General features: G+C 44.2%; 1 protein-coding gene across 1 annotated transcript in view; it reads right to left on the bottom strand.

Annotated features, from left to right (window-relative positions):
* Positions 1 to 13429, bottom strand: part of WDFY1 (WD repeat and FYVE domain containing 1) — a 41688-nt gene that overhangs the window by 20748 nt on the left and 7511 nt on the right. Inside the window, exons 2-3 of the mRNA XM_056564925.1 lie at positions 10247 to 10314; positions 5129 to 5202 (exon numbers count right to left, since the gene is read on the bottom strand). Of these exons, the coding sequence (XP_056420900.1) occupies positions 5129 to 5202; positions 10247 to 10314 (142 nt within the window). The remainder of the gene's footprint in view (positions 1 to 5128; positions 5203 to 10246; positions 10315 to 13429) is intronic.

Raw genomic sequence — 13429 nt, forward strand, 5'->3', positions numbered from 1 at the left:
AAACCACAAGGCACATTTAGGGCGCTTCCCTACACAGATTTCTTAGGCAGTTTTTCACAATTTTTATTTATTTTTATTTTTTAAGTCAAGACAAGTGGATTCAAAAGGAAAGGGAAATATAATGGAATAACATATACATCCTCTTACAGCTCTATCCCCTCCTGGCTTTGGCCCAAAAAGCCAAATAAAAAACAATCATAAAAAATCCACAAAAAGCTATGTGTGAATCCATTCCTAGGGTGGAGAGATATTTAAAATATATATATATATATATATATATATATATATATATATATATATATATATATATATATATATATATATATATACACACACATATATACCGTAACTTATATAAATATTAATTTCATTTTTGTTAAATAATTAATAGGTTTCATTCACACAGTGAAGATTTGGTGAAATCATGAGTTGATTGTAAACATGGAAAAAAAAGAAAAAGAATTCGCTGCACCTGCTTAGTCTGACCTCTCTTCTTCACATTCTTTCCTTTTTTATCTTTGCTTTGACAGTTTAGGTTATTTTGCAGTACTATTTTCTGGATTATGTTACAATGCTGATCCTTCCATATATTAATAGGTTTTTGGTAGGAGTGACTTTATTGCTTTATTGTTACTATATTAGTGGTTTACCCCTTACAGAGCGCGAAGATTATGTTCTTCACTACTCCATATGGAATTTTCGCATTGTTTATATTTGCAAACTGCTTATTTACTGACATAGTTATTCAGAGGGGACTGTTCCCCTCCTCGTTTTTCTTTCCCCATCACATTGGTTATCTGAATGTACTGCCCGTCATGCACGCAAGGTAGAATTGTACGGTGCATCAACGGAATTGCTTGATTTATGCTCTCTGTAGGTCTATACTTCTTTATATTGATGTACTTATTTGTTGGTTATTCTGTTCTTTTTTATTGAAAATAAAAATCTTTAAATATAAAAAAAAAGGAAAAAGAATAATGGACTTTTTTTTGCCTTAAATAAGCACTGTTAATTTAAGAAACTTTGAATAGGGCTACAGTACAAGCAAATATAAAAAAAATAAAATAAATAAATAAATAAAAAAAACACGACTTTGTAATATATCTTATTACACAAAAATGCTTATTTCTCCAGTTATCAAACTTCTCTCCCACCAACAGACTGTCTTCCTGTCTAAAAATCAGCTAAGTTTTGTCCTGGTCTGCTTAGCGTTTGTCTTGTAGCTATGTCAGGGATCAAATTAGGAGCAAAACAAGTCTAAGGGGAGAGATGGGAGGGGATGTGCCACACACACACCACCTCCCCCCTCTGCCACCATAGAAAAGAGGCGATGGCTCCTCGGGCATTTTTGGCGGAGAAGGCATACGCTTTACTTGCCTCCGAATCTGCCAGCAAGGACAAGGAAGATCCTACTTTTCTGTGTTCTTCCTCATCATCTAGCAGTGATGATGAGTCCACCCAGAAGGCGGCGGATATGCCGCCAGGCGAGGCCACGCACCCCCATGAAAATGACCCAGTGGCTGACACTAGTACCAGCATCCATGCTGCTTGTAATAGGAGTCCGACCCCCCCAGCCACAGATTTCTGAGTTTGTTGGTGACTCAGGAATCCGGATTGACACGGCCCAATACACTGAAATAGACTATTTTAGTAATTTCAGTGACTGCTTTGTCAATCAAGGTGGAGCAAACGCACTTGTACGCCCAATAGTTCATTGCCCACCACCCTGATTCGCTTTTGGCTAGGGCAAATGGATGGTACGCCATCAGTGCAGCTGAAACGAGGACATTTTTGGGCTTAGTCAAAAAACCAAGTGGCAGCCAGTACTGGAGTGGGGACATCCTCTACCAGACCCCGCTTTACAGTATGGTCATGACAAGGAAGAGGTTCGAGGCCATTCAGAAATGCCTGCATTATGCTGATAATGCGTCATGTCCACCCCATCCATACAATGCCATGCGGAAAACCCGGGTATGGTACAAAAAAGTTGCGGTCTACATGGTACAGGTTGCCATGTACAAGTCTTTTGTGCTGTCCCAGTACGCTGGCAACACAGGGACATTCCTACAGTTCCAAGAGGAAGTCCTAAGGGCCCTGATCTTTAGTGACCGGGAAAGAGCAGGCCGGACTTCCCAAGGAACTGAAGTTATAGGTGCCAGGAAAGAAGGGAAGATCCCAGAAAAAATGCAGTGTGTCACAAGAGGGGGATACGGAAGGACATCACCACTCAATGTGACATTTGCCCCGATAATCTGGGCTTCTGCATTAAAAACTGCTTCAGACAGTATCACACTTCCATGCAGTACAAAATGTTCCCTTTTCATTTTCCATAATTTGTACAGTGTACAATCTAAATTTTAACCTCATAAGTAGATATGAGCGAACTTACAGTAAATTCGATTCGTCACAAACTTCTCGGCTTGGCAGTTGATGACTTATCCTGCATAAATTAGTTCAGCTTCCAGGTGCTCCCGTGGGCTGGAAAAGGTGGATACAGTCCTAGGAGACTCTTTCCTAGGACTGTATCCACCTTTTCCCGCCCACCGGAGCACCTGAAAGCTGAACTAATTTATGCAGGATAAGTCATCAACTGCTGAGCCGAGAAGTTCGTGACGAATCGAATTTACTGCAAGTTCGCTCATCTCTACTCATAAGCCACTAAATTGCCCAAAAACTATTTTATTAAAAAAATTAAAAAAAAATAAAAAAAAAACCCTGATAAGAACTCTGGGGGTATTTTTTCCAAAAATGGGTCACTATGAGTCCCTATCGTCGGGGACTTTTTTATGTTGCCTCAAATGCACAGCGCTCTCTCTCCACCTGAGCGGGGTGCGCATTTGAGGCAACAGGTTAGGGACGGCCACACACATCACATTCCCAGAATGATGATGATTCAGAGCATAGGGTTTGGGGTGGGCATATTTTTAGTTTTGGCCATGCTCTGGGTCATCATTCTGGGAACATAACCTGTTTTGTCATTTTACATCCCACTGTACTCCACTTTAGTAGTTTACCCCATGTAACGCTCCTTGAGGGGGGGGGGTCCTGCTGTTCTGGCTTCATGGAAGCTATGTAAATGCTTAAGGCCCCTGACTGCGCTCCCTGCTCTTCCGAGACCGGTGTGCACCTGCAGAGCTGTTTACCTCCTAATAGGGGCTTCCTAAATGCGACATGCCCGCAAAAACCATTTCAGCAAAATTTTCATCAAAAGCCAAATGTGACTCCTCTTCTGAGCATTGTAGTGCGCCCCCAGTGCACTTGACGTCCACACATGGGGTATTTCCATACTCAGAAGAAATGGGGTTACAAATTTTGGGGGACATTTTCTCCTATTACCCCTTGCAAAAATTTCAAATTTGGAGGAAAACCAGCATTTTAGTGAAAACATTTTTTTATTAACACATCCAACTTTAACCAAAAATCGTCAAACACCTGTGGGGTGTGAAGGCTCACTGTACCCCTTGTTATGTTCATTGAGGGGTGTAGTTTCCAAAATAGTGTGCAATGTTGGTTTTCTTTTTTGCTGTTCTGGCACCATAGGGGCTTCTTAAATGTGACATGCCCCCCAAAAACCATTTCAGAAAAATGTCCTTATTCAAAAGAAACTGGGTTACAAATTTAGGGGGGGGGGGGGCTTTTCCACCTTTGACCCCTTGTCAAATTTCAAAAACTGGGTCTACAAGAACATGCAAGTGTAAAAAAAATGAAGATTTTGAATTCTCTTCACTTTCTTCTTCACTTTGCTGCTATTCCTGTGAAACACCTAAATGGTTAACACACTTACTGAACGTCATTTTGGATACTTTGAGGGGTGCAGTTTTTATAATGGGGTCATCTATGGGGTATTTCTAATATGAAGGCCACTCAAATCCACTTCAAAACTGAACTGGTCCCTGAAAAATTCCGATTTTGAAAATCTTGTGAAAAATTGGAAAATTGCTGCTGAACTTTGAAGCCCTCTGATGTCTTCCAAAAGTAAAAACATATCAACTTTATAATGCAAACATAAAGTAGACATATTGTATATGTGAATCAATTTATAATTTATTTGGTATGTCTATTTTCCTTACAAGCAGAAAGCTTAAAAGTTTAAACAAAACTCGGAATAAGAATGCATCTAAGAGTTATTAATGCTTATAGCGACAGTGGTCAAATGTGCAAAAACATACCCGGGTCCTTAAAGGACATGTCCGGTGCTCACTTTTCTTATTTTATCCGTTCCAGGCTGAAAAATAAAAGAAAACACACTTTCTCTTGCCTGCCTACGCTCCCCCGGTGCTCCGGTACAGGCGTTCGGTCTCCAGGCTGTATTCTTCTTACTTCCTGTTAGCCCGGCACGTCACACAGAGCTTCAACCTATCACCGGCCGCAGCGATGTCCCGCCTCGGTCAGTGATAGGCTGAAGCTCCGTGTGACGTGCCGGGCTAACAGGAAGTAAGAAGAATACAGCCCGGAGACCGAACGCCTGTACCGGAGCACCGGGGGAGCGTAGGCAGGCAAGAGAAAGCTTAATTTTTTATTTTTTTTTTGCAGCCTGGAACGGATACAATAAGAAAAGTGAGCACCGGACATGTCCTTTAAGGTGAACATGGGCAGTAAAATATATTTTCAAAGACCACACAAAATTTGGTCTTCGAGGGGGGTGGTCTTTACAAAGGATGCATAATGTATGTTGGACTGAAAAGCTGTCACAGTAAATCTGGTCTGGATAAGGGGGTGGTCTTCTCGATAAGGTGGTCTCTTGGAAAGGTTTACTCTAGATGCAAAATACTGAATCTAAGGCCTAAGCAGCTGTTATAAATCAGATTTCTCGTTGTCTCATTGTCTCAGTTAAAAGGATTTGACATCTGGTTCTGTTAATGCCTCTAGGTGCCATAGTGGGAAATCCCACTCTCACCCCCCCCCCCCCCCCCCCAAAAAAATAAGAGAACCAAAGCACATAGCAGCTACATAGAGCTCCTCTCACACTAATGGGCATCAGATTATTTCAATGAGTATAGAGTCTAAATAAGTTGTACACTTAATAAATGTGTTGTTATGATAGTGTCTGGATATTTCTGTCTCTTAACTTTTTCCCTTACACCTGGAATATTTCTGCATCAAAAGGATTCCGTGCATACACACTTACCAACACAGCTCCGCTATCCTGCCCCACGAAAACCTTTCTGCTTTCATGGTGGTACCTCAGAGCTGAGCAAGGTGCTGCAAGAAAACATCACAAAACGTCAGATAAAAAGAACCTTCACTTCAGGATGCACTACTACAGTGGGGGAAAAAGTATTTAGTCAGCCACCAATTGTGCAGTTTCTCCCACTTAAAAAGATGAGAGGCCTGTAATTTTCATCATAGGTATAATTCAACTATGAGAGAAAGAATTTGGGGGGGGGGGAGAGAGAATACAGGAAATCACATTGTGGGATTTCTAATGAATTGGTAAATTCCTCGGTAAAATAAGTATTTGGTCACCTACAAACTAGCAAGATTTCTGGCTCTCACAGACCTGTAACTACTTCTTTAAGAGTCTTCTCTGTCCTCCACTCACTACCTGTATTAATGGCACCTGTTTGAGGTTGTGTACAGGTGTCTTTTATACTGATAAGTTCAAACAGTCACACTCCTAAGGCCACTACAGCCAAGACCAAAGAGCTGTCGAAGGACACCAGAAGCTAAATTGTAGACCTGCACCAGGCTGAGGAGACTGAATCTGCAATAGGCAAGAAGCTTGGTGTGAAGAAATCAACTGTGGGAGCAATAATTAGAAAATGGAAGACATACAAGACCACTGATAATCTCCCTTGATCTGGGGCTCCACTCAAGATCTCACCCCGCGGTGTCAAAATTATCACAAGAACGGTGAGCAAAAATCCCAGAACCACACGGGGGACCTAGTGAATGACCTTCAGAGAGCTGGGACCAAAGTAACAATGGCTACCATCAGTAACACAAGCTGCCACGGACTCAAATCATGCAGTGCCAGACGTGTCCCCCTGCTTAAGCCAGTACATGTCCGGGCCCATCTGAAGTTTGCTAGAGAGCATTTGGATGATCCAGAATAGGACTGGGAGAATGTCATATGAAAAGTAGAAATTTTTGGTAAAAAAGTTTGGAGGAGAAAGAATGCCGAGTTACATCCAAAGAACTACTGTGAAGCATGGGGGTGGAAACATCATGCTTTGGGACTGTTTTTCTACCAGGACGACTGATCTGTGTAAAGGAAAGAATGAATGGGGTCATGTATCGTGAGATTTTGAGTGAAAACCTCCTTCCATCAGCAAGGGCATTGACAGCATGACAATGACAATGCTTCCTTTCAGCATGACAATGATCCCAAACACACCGGCCGGGCAATGAAGGAGTGGCTTCGTAAGAAGCATTTCAAGGTCCTGGAGTGGCCTAGCCAGTCTCCAGATCTAAAAACCATAGAAAACCTTTGGAGGGAGTTTAAAGTCTGTGTTGCCCAGCGACAGCCCCAAAACATCACTGCTCTAGAGGAGATCTGCATGGAGGAATGGGCCAAAATACCAGCAACAGTGTGTGACAACCTTGTGAAGACTTACATTGCCAACAAAGGGTATATAACAAAGTATTCAGATTAACTTTTGTTTTTGACCAAATACTTATTTTCCACCATTATTTGCAAATAAATTGTTTAAAAATCAGACAGACAATGTGATTTTATGTTTTTTTTTCTCTCATTATGTCTCTCATAGTTGAGGTATACCTATGATGAAAATTACAGACCTCATCTTTTTAAGTGGGACAACTTGCACAATTGGTGGCTGACAATACTTTTTTGCCCCACTGTATGCGTTCATGTACAAACAATATAAAGACCCGGAAGTAATGTTTACTCATCTGACTATTTTGTGACACACATTTCCGGAAGACATAACAGCAGCTACTCTTTGGAAACATGAGGACATGAAGCCAGGGGAGAAAAGCGACTGACACTCTGCTAATAAGTCATTGTCAGGTAGCAACATTCAATACACAGCGTTTCCAGGATTTCACATCCAGACACAGAAGCCATATTTACACAGCTGGAAAGAGTCGCACTAACGTTTACTGCAGCGTGTATTTCTAAGCTCCTGTCCTGCTTCTTTATGGCCCAGCTATGAGTGAATGTTACATCTGCAAAAACACACAAGCCTAACAGTTTGCATGTAGTTTAACCCCTTAGGGTCCAGGCCATTTTTCATTTTTGCACTTTTGTTTTTTTCCTCCTCACCTTCTAAAAATCTTTTGGGGGGCTTCCGATTTTACGCAGTGCACTTTTCAGTAAAATGACATCTTATCTTTATTATGTAGGTCCATACGGTTACGAGGATACCTAATTTATGTAAGTTATATTTTATTTTACTACTTAAAAAATTAGAACTACATGCACCAAAATTTGTATCTGGCTTCATGTTCCCTCCGGTGCAGCTTTTGAGGTGCCGGAGGGAACTGACAACTGATGCCGGACATAGGTATAGGGGGCCAAAACTTTTTTAACTTTTCCGCATACAGGGCTTTATGAGGGCTAATTATTTGCGCCATGGTCTGAATTTTTTATGGTTACCATTTTTGTTTTGAAGGGACTTTTTGATCGCTTTTTATGAATTTTTGTAGGGTATACAAAGTGACCAAAAACATGCAATTTTGGACTTTGGTATTTTTTCACGTAAAGGCCATTGACCGTGCAGTTTAATTAACATTATATTTTTATAGTTCGGACATTTGTGCATGCGGCGATGCCACATATGTTTACACATTTTTTTATATGGAATTTGGGAAAAGGGAGGTGATTCAAACTTTTAATATGGAAGGGGTTAATGGGTGTTGGTGAAAGGTCCCTTTAGACGCTGCTGTCAGCTTTGACAGCGGTGATCTAAAGGGTTAATAGCCGCCTGCGGCAATCGCTGCATGTCAGCTATTAACGGCAGCCCCAAGCTACAGGAATCAACTGGGGGCCGGCCGGTATGGCATGGGCTCCTGACTTGGTTGCAGTCTTAGGTTGATCCGACTCGTCCTTAGACGACAACCGGTTATCCAGGATTAGACAAGCATAGCTCAGTGTTTTCCAAACACTGTGTCTCCAGCTGATGAAAACACTGGCATAGCTGCTTTCCTTCAACAACAGGCCCACACCTGTCCTCAGGTTGTGTGTAGCATAATAACTCTATTCCGTTTACTTAAAAGGAACTAAGCTGCAATACCGCACACAAACTGAGGACAAGAGGGGCGTTGTTTATTAAAGAAACTAGCATGAACCACCTCTAATTTTACAGCCATAAATATTCCAGCTGTAAGAATTAAAAAGAACATGATTCTTTTTGGACTGTTTGACATTCAAAACTTTTGAATATTAGGTTCTGCGCATTTTGGAAATTGCATATTTTTCACCCTTAAAAGAGATATCTCATGCAAAAAAAAAAACGTAGGGGCTAAGTTTCAGATTGTCGGGGGTCCATAAATCTCTATGGGCTCTCTATCAGCTATCTTTGGCCCTCCCATAGAGATATATGGAGGGGGCGTGGGTCATGGGGTGCCGCTCCAGGGGAGAGCCGGGGCTCCGTACAGGAGATCACGTGGAGCCCCGGCACTCGGACACCTCACAATCTAAAACGCATCCCCTATCCTGCGGATAGGGGATACGTTTTTTCCCATGAGACTATTTCTTTAGATTACACTGTTAACACAGCCTTAAAGTGGTAATTCTGCTAAAGAATTATGTTTTATGATTTAAAAAAAATATATATAAATTGTACGTTGCTCACACACATTCTTTATCGAATCTCAGTTTTCAAAATCTCTGCTTGCAGTCAATTCAGTGGGAATGCTCACAGCTTTCTTTCTCTGTTTGATGATCTCTTTTTTAGTACTATACTAAACTGACTGGACCCTCATTGTAGAGATCTCCTGAAACAGGATCTTGAAGATCCTTCTGTGTGGGAGGTTATGTTCACACATTGGAAATTCTGCTATTCCGCTCAAATTCCGTTCTGCAAAGTTTGCTGTGAAATTTTTACAGAATTTGAGGGGAATTTGTGTGTGCTCAAAACAAAGAATTCTGTCAAAATTCAAAGCCCCATTGAGCTCAATGGGATTCCGCCCAGAATTCTGCAAAATCTAAAGACATGTTTTTGCAGAATCCAGAAAGCAGAATTTCTGTGGCAGAATTTCTGCTGCTGAAATTCTGGCGTGTGAATGGAACAGCAGAATTGGAATTGCACGGAAATTCTGCTGTGTAAGTGTTAAAATTTCCAAATACCGTATTTATCGGGGTATACCACGCACCGGCCTATAACACGCACCCTCATTTTACCAAGGATATTTGGGTAAAAAAAGTTTTTTACCCAAATATCCATGGTAAAATGAGGGTGCGTGTGTGCGCGTGTATACCCCGATACACCCCCAGGAAAGGCAGGGGGAGAGAGGCCGTCGCTGCCCGTTTCTCTCCCCCTGCCTTTCCTGGGGTCTAGAGCGCTGCTGCCGGCCCTTCTCTCCCCCTAGCTATCGGCGCCGCTGCCCGTTCTGTCCCCCTGACTATCGGTGCCGGCGCCCCATTGCCGGTGCCGATAGCCAGGGGGAGAGAAGGGGCAGCGGCACCCATTGCCGGCGCCGCTGCCCCGTTGCCTACCCCCATCCCCGGTGGCATAATTACCTGGTTCGGGTCCGCGCTGCTGCAGGCCTCCGGCGTGCGTCCCCGGCGTCGTTGCTATGCGCTGCACGGCGCGGCGCATGACGTCAGTGCGCCGCGCCGTGCATAGCAACGACGCAGGGGACGCACGCTGGAGGCCTGCAGCAGCCTGGACCCGACCCCGGCAACAGGTAATTATGCCACAGGGGATGGGGGGAGGCAACGGGGCGCCGGCAATGGGTGCCGCTGCCCCTTCTCTCCCCCTGGCTGTCGGCGCCGCTTCTCTCCCCCTGGCTATCGGTGCCGGCAATGGGCCGCCGGCACCGATAGTCAGGGGGAAAGAACGGGCAGCGGCGCCGATAGCCAGGGGGTGAGAAGGGCCGGCAGCAGGGCTCTAGACCCCAGGGAAGGCAGGGGGAGAGAAGCGGGCAGCGACGGCCTCTCTCCCCCTGCCTTTCCTGGGAGTGTATCGGCGTATAACACGCACATAGACTTTAGGCTAAAAATTTTAGCCTAAAAAGTGCGTGTTATACGCCGATAAATACGGTACGTTAGTTATATCCTTGATGATAAATCAACTACTTCTACATGAGGATGAATAGGGCATAAAATAATGTCACTTACATGGCACGGTGTGATAGATGCTTGGCCAATACTGTCCACTGTCTCTCTTCAGCCATACTCGCAGTGTCCTAAGGATACAAAACCCATTATTAATACAATGAAGCTTTCATACCACATTACTAATACAGTAGAAACGTTCTATCGCTATCACCACAATGAGCTCCAATTTCCACTATTTATCCTCCCTCCAACCAGAATGAGAAGGAATACAGCAAACTAATACATAAGTGTCCAGATGTTAACCCTAGAGCAGTGGTCTCTAACCTGCGGACCTCCAGATGTTGCAAAACTACAACTCCCAGCATGCCCGGACAGCCGTTGGCTGTCCGGGCATGCTGGGAGTTGTAGTTTTGCAACATCTGGAGGTCCGCCGGTTGAAGACCACTGCCCTAGAGTTTAGTAGGACTTTTGACACTGTTCCACATAGAGGACTTATCGATACACTGGAGTCTTTGAGCTTGGACAGACAACAGAGGGTTGTAGTCAATGGAGTATATTCAGAGCAAGGTCTTGTCACCAGTGGGGTACCTCAGGGATCTGTACTGGGACCAATATTGTTTAATATCTTTATCAGAGATATTAATTACAGAAGGTCTCGATGGTAAGATATTGGTCTTTCTGCTGATAACACAAATATTTATAACAGGGTTGATGTTCCCGGAAGGATACGCCAAATGGAAAGGGATTTAGCAGGGGTCAAGTCCTGGGGGGAAAAAAGTGAGGGAACTCATCCAAGAATTACACCCAAAAGCTGATCCTGAAGGACTACTGCTAATGGGAACAGTGTTCCTGCTGTGGAAAAAGTGCAGGAACTCAGTTCCCACAAATTCCTGTAGGACTTGAGCCCTGGGATTTAGGTAAACTAGAAGAATGGTCAGAACTCTGGACACGCAGAATATAGAATCTGTGATCCAGCCCTGATCTCAGTATCTGAGGAAAGGGATTTAGGGGTCAATATTAAAAGGTAGACCGACAATGACAGAGCAGTGGGAAATGCTAGCAGAATGCTTGGGTGTATAGGGAGAGGTATTAGCGCTAGAGAGGGAAGTGCTCATGGCGCTGTACAGAGCAATGGTGAGACCTCAATTGGAGTATTGTGCGCAGTACTGGAGAGTATATTTACAGAAGAGTACAGGGCGAGATTTATCAAAATCTGTGCAAAGGAAAAGTTGCCCATAACAACCAATCAGATCACTTCTTTAATTTTGCAGAGGCCTTGATAAAAAATGAAAGAAGCGATCTGATTGGTTACTATAGGCAACTTTTTCCTCTGCACAGGTTTTGATAAATCTCCTACACAGATAACTAAACTAGTACATGGACTGGGTTAATGAACTTTTATGACTTTTTTTTTTTTTTTTTTTTTGCCCCCATAGGGGGTTACAACATGCAATCTTCTGATTGCATACATTTTTCAACACTATGCCATTGCATAGCATTGATCAGTGTAACCGGAGCTCTGCTGCGCAGGCATGGAGCAGTAGATGGCGATTGGATGACGGAGAGGCAGGTGAGGACCCTCCCGTCATCCGGTAAGCTAATTGGGACATCGCGATTTTGTCGTGATGGTCCCGATCAATGCCGCTGAGCTGCCGGGATTCTTTTACTTTCCCTTTAGATGCCGCTATCAACTTTGATTGTGGCGTCTAGAGGGTTAAAGCCGGGCAACGGCCCGATCAGCCATGCCCGGCATTAGACGTGAGTCCTGGCTGCCCGTAGCAACCGGGACCCACCGGGTTTAAAGGGGTTGTGCGGTGCCCTGCAGTTTGGAGCTCCGCTCACAGCGTCCGGAAGTTCATTACTCCGAACGCTGTGTGAGGGCTTCCGTGTTCGCGGCCGCCCGGCCCTTTTGTGACGTCTCTCCCGCCCCCTCGTCCAAAGTCTATGGGAAGACTTTCGTTGAAGTGGCGGGCAAGACGTCACGGGGGCTGGGGGGTTGCGGGCGAGACGTCATGAAGGGGCCCGGCGGCCGCAAACACGGAAGCCCGCACACAGCGTTCGGAGTAATGAACTTACGGACGCTGTGAGCGGAGCTCCGAAAGTCAGGGCAGCGCACAACCCCTTTAACCCATTCTCCGCTGGTGAGAACAGTTTCAACAGGTACGCCTTGAGTCCTTAAGGATCGGGGATGCAGGGCGTATGCATACGCCCTGCGTCTCCAAGAGGTTAAGCATGCATTGATAGACATAAGGCTATCCTTCATATAAGATAAGGCCAGGGAATGCTCACAGTATTCAGGATATTGGGCAGAAGGGTTCTCATCTGCCAACACATTAGCCTATAAACTGTATGCTGTATAGTATGATCAGCCACCAGTGCCCAATCCTGAAGGAGTATTATATTTACTATAGACACTGTCACGTACAGCCCTCACGACCTGGCGTATGGACACTTCCACGCCTCTCAGAAAAGAGTGAGCGGACAAAAGAAACACAAAACCAGCAGAATATTTACTCTAATATTCTAACTCTAAGCTGCCACCGTGGCACGTTCACTCTCGGCTCCCTTGAGCACGCTCTGCTCCCTTATGAGCCAGTGACACAACTTAAATACGCACTCTTTGTAGGTCCCCGTGTCTTTCCTGCACACGTGACCTCGGGCGGGAAGGTATAGGGGTACTCTGCTCCCACGATCACTTTCACACACACCGACCACAATAGGCCCTAAAAATGAGCTACACGCACCCCAAAAGTCCACATGCCCACACACCAATACGCTGCCACCATCTATCAGTAGGCCGATAGAACGCCTCCGTTCATACACAGATTCTTGCACTCTGCACTTTGACACCAAAGCTATGGTAACGGCACGAGCCACGCTTATACAACTATATAAGCTATAGGGCTATAGGTTCGTTAGAGCATACAAGGCTACGCATTAAAGTTATGGTTTTAATGTACATAAAGGGTACAGTACTTAGTTACAAAAAGAATTAAAGAAACAGACATACAAAATGTGCGAAACAGTTATAAAATAAAAGGGGAATAAAAATCAGAAGAGTTCCATACTTAATGTCATTGAGTAAAGTCCTAATCCGTCCTGGGGCCAAGGAAGAAAATAGCGGCACAAGTCCATTCAGAATGGGCCCCAAACTTGTAACCACCAGCTTGTGTTGGAGCACCACTTTTATGGGTGCAGCAGAGGGTTGGGGTAGAAGGGAGGTCTCCAGTGTCGTAGATCAGC

Source organism: Hyla sarda, chromosome 3 (assembly GCF_029499605.1).
Source record: "Hyla sarda isolate aHylSar1 chromosome 3, aHylSar1.hap1, whole genome shotgun sequence".
NCBI lineage: Eukaryota > Metazoa > Chordata > Amphibia > Anura > Hylidae > Hyla > Hyla sarda.